At 59.0% G+C, this 11,181-nt stretch overlaps 1 protein-coding gene across 3 annotated transcripts in view; it reads left to right on the top strand.

The window, feature by feature from the left end:
• Positions 1–739: 739 nt before the first annotated feature.
• The window catches only part of STK32C (serine/threonine kinase 32C), a 71,908-nt gene continuing 61,466 nt past the window's right edge, over positions 740–11,181 (top strand). For 2 of the 3 annotated variants that reach the window (XR_005702030.1, XM_040071909.2), the window contains exon 1: positions 740–866. Coding sequence is in view for 1 of the 3 variants with exons in the window: in XM_040071909.2 (XP_039927843.1) it covers positions 782–866 (85 nt within the window). In the remaining 2 variants the exon portion in view is untranslated. The remainder of the gene's footprint in view (positions 867–11,181) is intronic. The other variant, XM_040071911.2, reaches the window with a different exon arrangement.

The raw sequence follows: 11,181 nt of genomic DNA, 5'->3' as shown, positions 1-11,181 counted from the left end.
CACCCCGCCCCGCCCGCATCCCCCGGCCCGCCCCCGGCTCCCGGCCCCGCTCCATCCCACCGCCCGCATCCCCCCATCTCCCGGCCCCGCTCCATCCCACCGCTCGCATCCCCCCAGCGCGGCTCCTGGCTCCGCTCCATCCCATCGCCTGCATCACCCCAGCCCGGCCCCGCTCCATCCCCCGCCCGCATCCCCAGCCCGGCTCCCGGCCCCGCTCCATCCCACCGCCTGCATCTCCCCAGCGCGGCTCCTGGCTCCGCTCCATCCCATCGCCTGTATCCTCCCAGCTCCCGGCCACGCTCCATCCCACCGCCCGCATCCCCAGCGCGGCTCCCAGTCCCGCTCCATCCCACCGCCCGCATCTCCCCAGCGCGGCTCCTGGCTCCGCTCCATTCCATCGCCTGCATCACCCCAGCCCGGCCCCGCTCCATCCCACCGCCCGCATCCCCAGCCCGGCTCCCGGCCCCGCTCCATCCCACCGCCCGTATCCCCAGCCCGGCCCCTCTCCATCGCCCCCCCCGCCCGTCCCCTGTCCCCGCTCGGCCCCGCCCGCAGCCCGGGCCCGGCCCCGCTGTCCCCGCGGTCCCCGCGGTCCCCGCCCCGCTGTCCCCGCGCTGTGGCGGCCGCGGGCGGCGGGCGGCGGGCGGAGGCGGCGGCGCCGGGCTCTGCCATGCGGGCGGGCGGCGCCGGGGCGCGGGGCGGCTGAGGGCGGCGGCGGGGCCGAGCGGGAGCCGCCGGGCCGGCGGGGAGAGGCCGCGGGGCATGCCAGCCGCCCGCCCCGATGTTTCACTGGAGCAAGTGGAAGAAGAGGATGGGAGCGAGCGCCTCCTCCTCCAAGAGACCCGTCTTCGACGAGCGGGAGGACGGTGAGTGCGGACCGAGATGCTCCGGGGTGCCCGCCCGCCCTGCTCCGCGATGCTCTGCCCTGCCCTTCTCTGCCCAGCCCCGGGATGTGCGGCTCCGGGGCACTCTGCCCTGCCCTGCTCAGCCCCGGCGGTGCCATTACCGCGGTGCCCAGCCCGGGGTGCCCAGCCCGGGGTGCCTTGTCCCGGGTACTCTGTCCCGGGTGCCCAGCCCGCGGTGCCCAGCCCGGGGTGCCTTGTCCCTGGTACTCTGTCCCGGGTGCCCAGCCCCGGGTGCCCTGTCCCGGGTGCCCATCCCGGGGTGCCCTGTCCGGGTGTGCTGTCCCGAGCTGCCCCCCGGCGCTGCGGTGCCAGGCGGTGCCCCCGGCCGAGCGGGCTGCGGGGGCCGTGCTCGGGTGCGGGGGTCCGGCCGGGCGTCGCCCCTCCGCAGGACGCAGGAACTCTGCCCGCGGCCACCCCACGGCCACGGAGCCGTTCAAACGCGGGGCGCTGAGAGCGGCGGCGAGGGGCAGTTCAGCAGGGAAGTTGCGGTCTGTGCACGGACAGCCCCGCTCGTACCGAGGGCGAGCCGGGCGCCGCCGGCCAGCGACACCCGGACGCCGCTGCCAGCGCACAAAGCTGGTTTGGGGTTTTCCCATAATACGAGTTGGGATTTCTTTCTTTAGAAATACACCGTGAAATACCACCGTTGCATTATAACTCTCGGGTGCAGGGTGAAATTTCAGAGGAGCAAAGGAAGGAAACTTTGACTGCGGGTGGGGGAAGAGTCGGGAGAGCCATCGGGCCAGCAGCAGGCGGGTGCCGGGTGGTCGGGGCAGTCCTGAATGCTGCGTTGGCCCTGTGGCACCAACCGAGCACGCACAAAAATCCCTGTGTGTCTGTGTGTGGGGCTGCCGGGATTGTGCACTGGAGAAAGCTGGAGTTAGATGTGCTGGTTTGAGTCTGAGTGCAGTGATGTGAGAGTCGGGGTCTGCTGGAATCCTTCGATGAGGGGACCACACCTGTCCGTGCTGCCCTGGCAGCTGACAAGGGTTAAATCAGTCAAACTTTTCCTGACACAAGAGCCGGTTGATTTCTCCAACACGTTTTTATTAACGATTCACACTGAGCGAGCCGAGTAAAGACACTTAAATCTGAGGCTTTGCTGCAATTTCATTCTGAAAGCAAAATTTCTTTGTGAGGGGCTTTTAATTCTGCCCTGAGCCTGTGTGCAGCCAAACAGGGCGAGTGATCTCTGCAGCGGAATTGCTACTGACAGGAGCCTGGGAACACCTCTTCAGGTACTTTCAAGCAGCGCTTTCACCGCGTCCCAATTATTGGCACGTCGCTTCCTTGATATCTCCTGCTTTTCCATAATTCCTTGTTAGAGTGTGCTCAGAGCAATTACAGCGTTGTTCCAGTGAACTCATATTTACTGTCATGGCACGGTTGCTATGGTGATCTCTTAAGACATCCCAATAACTTCCTTAGATAAAGAAGCCAGTTGATACTTGGGTTTGTGTGTGACATAATGTGGAAGAGTTACTAGTGACAACAATTTAATGAGAAATCAATTAAAAAATATAAAAAGGAAAAGACAGTTTGGTAATTTTGCCCGTATGTGGTTCCTTGTGATGGATCTCTGCACAAGGATGAGCCCGACTGCTGAAATCCAGCAGATAATCCCTGTGAATTTTGTCAGGGTGTATGTAGATAGGTTAACACTTATTGTAGTCAGTAGCAACACAACTAGTGTTTTCTCTCAGATAAATCTGACTCCAAACCATTGCAGACCTCACAGTCTCCATCCCTGACCTCCTGGGGACTGGGTTTGGGACTTCACTGAGTCACTGGCTGCTGTCACTCCACTGTGGCTGAGCGATGCAAGGGGATATCCTGGGGGTGAGCAGCGATGTGTTTGTCTCTTGGTGCGAAACACGGGGCTTCAGAGGGTTACCCACTGCTTACCCCCCGTTAAGAACGGCGGTTTCTCCTCAGCCTGCGCCTGTCCAGCCCCAGCTGCTTGGATCTCCTCTGGATAAAGGCAGGGGCTCCTGTGTCACACCCCTCTCTGGGTGCTGCCGTCCTCGGTGGGACGCGTGGGCTGAGCTCTCCCAGTCTGTGACTCCAAGGGTAAACTGAGTATTCCAGAGCACGTCCTAAGGACCTTCTCTCAACCCCCTGCACTTGTTCAGCGTCTTTCCTGTCAGTGCTGGGGCTGGGCTTGTTCTTTGGCAGAGATGGAAGCTGGTGCTGGTTCAGCTGCTGTGTGGGGCTGGCTCCTGCTCCGCCCATGGCCAGGGCAGTGTGGAGCCGAGCTCTGGGGAACCGTGCCCGAGGCACGGCCATGCTGCTCCCTCCTTGCTTCCCTTGCCGGGTGCTGTGGTGTCCCCATGCCCAGTTTCCCCCAGTTTCCCCCAGTTCAGGTGACTTCCCGTGGCTGTGGGCCGGGTGCAGGCCAGGTGTGCCTGGTGCTGTGCTGGGCACAGTGCACCCGCCCCTGCCTGCCTGCAGTGCTCACCATGCTGCTCCCTGCCTGCACACGCAGCCTGAGGGATCTTCTGGGCCTTTCAGAACTGGGGTTCAGCTAACAGGAAAGCTGAGTGTGAAAGGACAGTGCCTGTGTTTGTCTGTGCTTCCAGGGAGATGGGTTTCTCTGCCTGTGGGAGCTGCTGCTCCAGCTGGTTCCAGTCCCACAGAAAACCTGGCAAGCTGCACATCCATCAGCTGGGAGCGACTGCAGCCTGTCCAGCTGGAAACTGCCTAGGGATGCCTTTTTGAGAGCTTGGTTTTGGCAAGGTGTGTGGTACCCTGTTCATGAACAGATAAAGTTAATGAATGGAGGGGAAGGAGGAAAAACAAAGTAAGGGGAAAAGTATGGGAAGAAATAAACAAGGCAAAAGAACAGAAGGGCTGCAGGGTGGAGCACTCAGAGCTGTGGTGTGCTGGAGTGAGGTGAGCTCAGTGAGCTGAAATGAATTCTAGTGGCCTTGACACTGTGGGCTGTTTTCCATCAGCAAAAACACCCTTGTCTGCAGGGGCTTTTCAGGGTTTGTAATTTATCCCTGTAAGGAGCTTTTAAAACCTCACTCAAGGGGAGGATTTTTTCTCCAGCCCCAGGGAAGGGCGGTCACCGCTGTCTGCTGGCTGAGACACGTCTCTCTGTGCAGGGCACGGGGCACCGGGGTGTCTCACAGAATCACTGAATCCTGTGGGCTGGAAAAGCCCTCCAGGATCAAATCCCAGCTGTGCCCCATCCCCAGCCTGTCCCCAGAGCTCTGAGTGCCACCTCCAGGGATTCCTGGGACACCTCCAGGGACGGGGATCCAAACCTCCCTGGGCAGTGCCAGTGCCTGAGCTCCCTTTCCATGGGGAAATTCCTGCTGCTGTCCCCCCTGAGCTCCCTTTCCATGGGGAAATTCCTGCTGCTGTCCCCCCTGAGCTCCCTTTTCATGGGGAAATTCCTGCTGCTGTCCCCCCTGAGCTCCCCTGGCCCAGGCTGAGGCCGTTCCCTCTGCTCCTGTCCCTGTTCCCTGGGAGCAGAGCCCGACCCCCCCGGCTGTCCCCTCCTGTCAGGGGTTAGAGAGCGAGAGGAGGCACAGAAGTCATGAGGTTTGTTTGTCATTTAGGCAGGAATTATGCTGTCATTCTGGGAAACAAACAAGTTTATTGACATCTTCCTCCTTAAAAAAAAAAAAAAAAAAAAAAAAAATATATATATATATAAATATAAAATTTCTTTTTTATAGCAAGTGAGGAAAACCTGTCATTCCCAAGCCAATGGGAATGTTTCTACCCAGATGTCTAAAAATGCTTGGCAAAGTTGTTGGACTCAGGCCCCGGGGCTGAGCAGGAGGAAATACAGGGCACACTTAGTGCTATTAGCATTGCCCACAGTTGTGTTACATGAGAGAGGGGGAAACCACAGCATGATTTATCTCTCTATGCAATTATGTCTGAAGAGGAATTTCAAGAGTGCATTTTGGATGTGGTTTCTCCTGAATCAAAGTGGTTTACTAAAAAAAAAACGTGTGTAAATATACACAAGAATCTGTGAAGCCATCTGCTGCTTTTCGCTTTTCTGTGCCTCCCCTCGCTGACACGAGGTGAGTGGTCCAGGGTTCCTGTCCGTGTCCTGATGCTGAATTCGTTTTTCTGCTGACGTACAAGGTTTCAATGGTGCAGCCCAGTGACTTTGATCATGGTTAGTATTTGTGTCTCAAACACTTTTCCCCCATCCCCTGTTTGACTCTACCAGAATGCAGATGGTGTTTTGTAAGGGGGTCAGGTGCAGGCGCCTGTGTTTATCCTACTTGCATCAAAATCAACTTTTAAACACGCGTTTCCAGTTCCGCAGCTGACGGGTGGAGCTGTGCCGGTGGAGCAGCCTGGCAGTGCGTGCTCAGGGTTACTCGGGGTCAGGAGAGGTGTCCGTGCCTGTCGTGCGCGGTGTCCCCCGCGGCTGGGGATCTGAACAGGCTCAGCCGGCACCGGGAACAGGCACCGGGCTTGGCGGGGTGCCGCGGTGCCTCCGGCCGCGTGTTGGTGCCTGCGGGGCCGGGGGGGGTCTCAGAGAGCCGCTCCGAAGTTCCCAGCAGAGCCACCGCTGTGTCAGTGTGCTTCTGCGGACACGGGCGGCTGTCACCCGGCCGGAGGGCGCAGCTCCGGGGACACGGGGGACCCTGGAGCCCCGCGCTCCTCATCCCGCGGCGTGCCCCCGTCCCCGTGGGGACTGGCGAGAAGCTGCAAACCCTGGGGGACCTGCTTCAAACAATGCTCATTTTCATATCAGGCCGTGTGTCGGCAGGGCGGGGTCCCGCGCCGGGAGCCTGGGCGAGCAGCCCGCCTGCCCCAGTGCGGTGCCCAGCCGGGACCTGCATCCTGCACCCCCTCGGCATCCTGCATCCACCCCCCCGGCATCCTGCACCCCCTCGGCATCCTGCATCCAACCCCTCGGCATCCTGCATCCATCCCCCCGGCATCCTGCATCCCCTCGGCATCCTGCACCCCCTCGGCATCCTGCATCCACCCCCCCGGCATCCTGCACCCCCTCGGCATCCTGCATCCAACCCCTCGGCATCCTGCATCCATCCCCCCGGCATCCTGCATCCCCTCGGCATCCTGCACCCCCTCGGCATCCTGCATCCATCCCCTCGGCATCCTGCATCCCCTCGGCACCCTGCATCCATCCCCTCAGCATCCTGCATCCCCTCGGCATCCTGCGCTCCCTCAGCATCCTGCATCCCCTCGGCATCCTGCATCCATCCCCTCGGCATCCTGCATCCCCTCGGCATCCTGCGCTCCCTCAGCATCCTGCATCCCCTCAGCATCCTGCACCCCCTCGGCATCCTGCACCCCCTCAGCATCCTGCATCCATCCCCTCAGCATCCTGCATCCCCTCGGCATCCTGCACCCCCTCAGCATCCTGCATCCTGCATCCCCTCGGTATCCTGCACCCCCTCAGCATCCTGCATCCACCCCCTCAGCATCCTGCACCCCCTCAGCATCCTGCAGCCTCCTCCGAGCCTGCCCGGGGTGCTGGCTGCAGCTTCGGCAGCTCCCGGACCCGCTGTCATTGTCACCTGCGTCCCGCGGAGCCCTGGGCTTCACTCCTCGCAGGTTGGCAAACTCTGTGCTCCTGCTTTTCCTTCCTCTGCTCCCACGGGTGTGAGATGTCCAACATTATCCACACTCTCAGCAGTAGATTTTCAGCTTGGGCTTCTTCCCCATAACTTTTTATTCCAGGGCTTGGCACCTTCAGGGAAACAAGGACATGCTGCCAGGCAGTCAGGGCTTGCGGGCAACAGGGGCATGGAAGGCTGGGGAGCAAAGCCTGACCTCCCTTGTTCTGTGTTCTCCACCTCTGGGGGACCCAAATCCTTCTGGCCAGGTTTGTGATAGGCCTGGGGCCATCCTGCTGTGCTGCTGGGAGGGGGACCTGGGAGATGGATCCAAGGATCAGGAAAAGTTTCTCTCTCTCTCCTGAGGTGGTCAGTGCCATAAACCACGTGCTGGTCGTGGGGCAGCCAGCGTGGCCTGGCTGTGTCCCCTGGTCCCTGTGGGCCCTAAGCATTGTCCCTGCTCCTGCTGCCGGCCACGCTCCTCACAGAACCCGACTGTCACCGCGGCTGGGCAGGGCTGGCAAAACCTGGGCAGGAGACACTGCCCTCCTATTGGAAACCTCTGCTCCAGTGCCCAGTAAGGCAGCTGTAAAATCCCAAATACTACTTATCTGGGGTCAGGTACAGATGTGTTACTCTTCCACGCAAACCACTGACTGAAGTGTTCCCTGCTCAGACTGCAAGGAGAACTCTTCCCATAGCCCGACTTTCACGGCTGTGGGTTGGGAGCACAGATGTTCCCTGATATTTAAACACAAGGGAAAAACGCCTTTCTGTACAATCAAAGTGTAGCTAAGTAAGTGAGCGGGGGGAGGAGGGAGTGGGAATTGCAAGGAGGTGTCAGCAAAGCTGTGCTCAGCATCCTCAGCCGGGCTTTGCTCCTGCTGCTCGCCGATCTGGGATGTTTTGCCGGAGCTTTGTCCAGGACTCTCTCCCTCCGTGGGCTCTCTGTCCCCGGCCCCCTGGCAGAGCCACCGCCCCTCCTCCTCACCGAGGACAGAGAACTTTTCAAGGCAGGAAGCTTTGCAGTGTGTCATGTAATGCCGAAATAGGTTAAATCCTGGGAATTCAGCAATTTTGAGTTGTGGAGGTGTGTGGTACCATGTGCAGTGTGGGGTTACTGGCCCTGGTCTGGTTAATTAAGGACTGGGCTGTCCCTCTCCACCCTGCTGGCTGCGTGCTGTTGCGTAGTTCTGGCTGAAGTCTGAAGAAAAACCATTCTTGAGGCACTCATGTGTCTGTGGGAGATCTGAGGAGCTCAGACCGGGTGAAATGAGCCCTCAGGGCAGCTGAGACTGCTCGCATGGAGCTGGAGTAACAAAACCCACACAAACAACAAGAAACACACAAACAACAAAAAACACACAGACAACAAAAAACAGACAGACAAAGCACAACAGCAAGTTGAGAGACATTTGATGGATAGGGAGGGACAAGGGCAATCAAGGAAAAGTCACTGGAGGTACCATTCAAGTGAAATATTAAATCAGATTAATTCTTGGTGTGTTCTGTGGAGGCCACAGTCCTCATGACTAGCTTGGCATGGGTTTCCTGTGAATAACGTGCAGGAGCACGTGGCTGGGGATCTGCCCACCTCCCTGCCCATGTCCCCAGAGTGGCACACAGTGACCTTCCTGGTGGGGCTGGCATTCCCCAGTGCCCATGTCCCCAGAGTGGCACACGGTGACCTTCCTGGTGGGGCTGGCATTCCCCAGTGCCGGTGTCCCCAGAGTGGCACACGGTGACCTTCCTGGTGGGGCTGGCATTCCCCAGTGCCCGTGTCCCCAGAGTGGCACACGGTGACCTTCCTGGTGGGGCTGGCATTCCCTGGTGCCCGTGTCCCCAGAGTGGCACATGGTGACCTTCCTGGTGGGGCTGGCATTCCCTGGTGCCCGTGTCCCCAGAGTGGCACACGGTGACCTTCCTGGTGGGGCTGGCATTCCCCAGTGCCCATGTCCCCAGAGTGGCACATGGTGACCTTCCTGGTGGGGCTGGCATTCCCTGGTGCCCGTGTCCCCAGAGTGGCACACGGTGACCTTCCTGGTGGGGCTGGCGTTCCCCGGTGCCCACAGCCGTGCTTTCTGGGGCACACGTCCCGGGACATGAGCTGCTGGAGCTCGTGGAGAGCGGCAGGGGCACAGGAGAGCTGTGCTGTCAGAGCTGCCTGCGCAGGCAGCGCAAGGTCACCTCCTGCCGCGCCCGGTGCGATGGCAGGGAGCGGCACCTGGTGAGAAAAACCTTCCCAGAAACGGAAAAAGCTGCTCTTTTTGCAGTTTGGAGCTTTCACCGTCTGAACCTGGGGTGCCGAAGCAGTGAAGCAGCTGGCTGGGATGGCGGTGTGTGGCACCAGGGGAGGAGGGGCGCCGAGCTGCTGTGTGCCCAGGGGCCCGCGCAGGGCTGGGCAGAGCTTGTGTTTCCTTCTTCCCATTGCTTTATTTCTTGTGGGAACGCCCGAGGTGGAGCATTGCTCGCCCACGGCAGGGTCGTGCCCTGGGCCAGGTGTGTGCCAGTCCCTGCCAAGTGTGTGCCCGGGTGTGTGCCAGTCCCTGCCAGGTGTGTGCCAGTCCCTGCCGGGTGTGTGCCCAGGTGTGTGCCCAGGTGTGTGTCCAGGTGTGTGCCAGTCCCTGCTGGGTGTGTGCCCAGGTGTGTGCCCAGGTGTGTGTCCAGGTGTGTGCCAGTCCCTGCTGGGTGTGTGCCCAGGTGTGTGCCCAGGTGTGTGCCAGTCCCTGCCAGGTGTTTGCCCAGGTGTGTGCCAGTCCCTGCCGGGCGTGTGCCAGGTGTGGGATCCGTGCTGGCTGGGCCCTGGCTCGGTGTTTATCTCCTCAAGCAGTGTCGGGACAGCCTGAGGGGGGCTCAGCTCCTCTGCGCAAGAGAAGATAAATGTCAGCGTCCTCTTTCCCTCTCCCGCTGCTCTTCAGGAATTCAGTTGCTTTCGGTGACAGTTATGGAAAATTAAAAGCGCCTCTGATGTGTGGGCACAGCCGTGTCTGAGCACTGCCAGGCAGCGAGGTGTGACACTGTGTCACTGTGACAGTGTGACAGTGTGACGGTGTTGATGTGTTCATTTACATCCCAGGTGGTGTTCAGGGCTCTCCAGTACCTGGGAGTGCTGAGGAGGTGCAGGCACTGAAAGATGTTCAGAATTTCGTGGCTTGCTGGTTTGCCTGTGCCCATGAATCCTTACAGGCTGACGGTTAGCCCTGCTGCGTAATTTAATTAAATTAAATTAAACTGCAATGTAATGTGTTCATAGCTTTGCTGATGTTTCTGGAAGCTGATAAATTTCATTTATTATTCTAGAAAATACCCTTACTTGGTTCTAGTGGCTCCGGCAAAGAGCTCCCGAGGCTGATGATGCCCGAGTGACTTTCAGGGTAACCTGCAAGGGGCTGTCCCAACACAGTCGCCTCACTGTGCAAGGCTTGCATTTGGTTACAGCTGAGCTGTGCGAAGATAAAGTGACATTTTGTGTTTAGGTGGGTGATCCGTGCTCTGGAGCACTGGAGAAGGTGCCCAGAGTAGCTCTGAAGCAGAGTGGGGTGGGCTGGAGTGAGGCTGGGGAAGCACTGCAGCTACTGCTGTCTTACTTTGGCTCTCCCATTCCTGCCTGAGCTGTCTTTGCTCAGGAAAAAAACATTTATTTCTCCTTTTCTTTATTTCTCCTGGCCATAACCCCCTCCTATACTGTGACAAAGAAAATGCATGACTCAAAGAATTTGCCATCACTGCTTAACATACCGGGGTGTGATTTGTGTCCTGGGATTTTAGAGGGATCACACGGTGGCAAAAGGCCACCACATGAATATTTCAGGTATCCAGGGTGGGGAAAAGAAGCAAAAGAACCGGGAAACTTCGTAGAAACCGTGAAGAAGCTTCGATTGAGAATAACCTGTTGGAGTGTTTAGGAACCCAAGGCAGGACACTTCCCAGCATCAGCAGTGAGGAGCATCGGTGTATAGGTGGGACAGCCCACAGAAGGCACAGGCTGGTTCCTTGCAGAGTTCCTGTATTTTTAATTCTGGTGTCTGACAAAGGCCAGGAAGGTGGGCTGGGCAGGGCTTGGGCTAAAGCTCAGCCTCCTCCCCTGAGCAGGTCGTTCTTGTGAGGATTAGGAGAAGCATTCGTGGGTGGGGGTGGATCTCCCCCGGGCCCTGGTGCTGGCTGGGCGCCCCTTTCCCCACAGGGCTCAGCGTGTTCCTTTCACTGCCAGAGGGGTACAGGTGAGCACTCAGGTACTCCTGGGTGAGAGGTGTGGCCCCTTAAACTGCCCTGGGAGAGAAACATCCCAGATTCACTGCCAGAGGGGTACAGGGGAGCACTCAGGTACTCCTGGGTGAGAGGTGTGGCCCCTTAAACTGCCCTGGGAGAGAAACATCACAGATTCACTGCCAGAGGGGTAGAGGTGAGCACTCAGGTACTCCGGAGTGAGAGGTGTGGCCCCTTAAACTGCCCTGGGAGAGAAACATCCCAGAACCCCCGGGAAAGCGACATGCTGCACATTGGCTTTTTGTGCGCCGGTTCCCAGCCCTGATGGGAGCTGGCAGGCGAGACCAGCGAGCAGGGAACACAGAAAATGATACACATTATGTGGGGATTGTTTGCACTGTTGGAAAACGTGCTTTATGCTTCACAGAAAATAGGGCCCGAGCTTGGTCCCAAATAATTCCCACTCTAAAGGCTCAATGGTGCATATGGTAAGCACATGAATAATTCATGCA

This window comes from Hirundo rustica, chromosome 8 (genome assembly GCF_015227805.2).
Source record: "Hirundo rustica isolate bHirRus1 chromosome 8, bHirRus1.pri.v3, whole genome shotgun sequence".
NCBI lineage: Eukaryota > Metazoa > Chordata > Aves > Passeriformes > Hirundinidae > Hirundo > Hirundo rustica.
The sequence above is the reverse complement of the archived record's forward strand: the minus strand, read 5'-3'. Positions and strand labels throughout refer to the sequence as shown.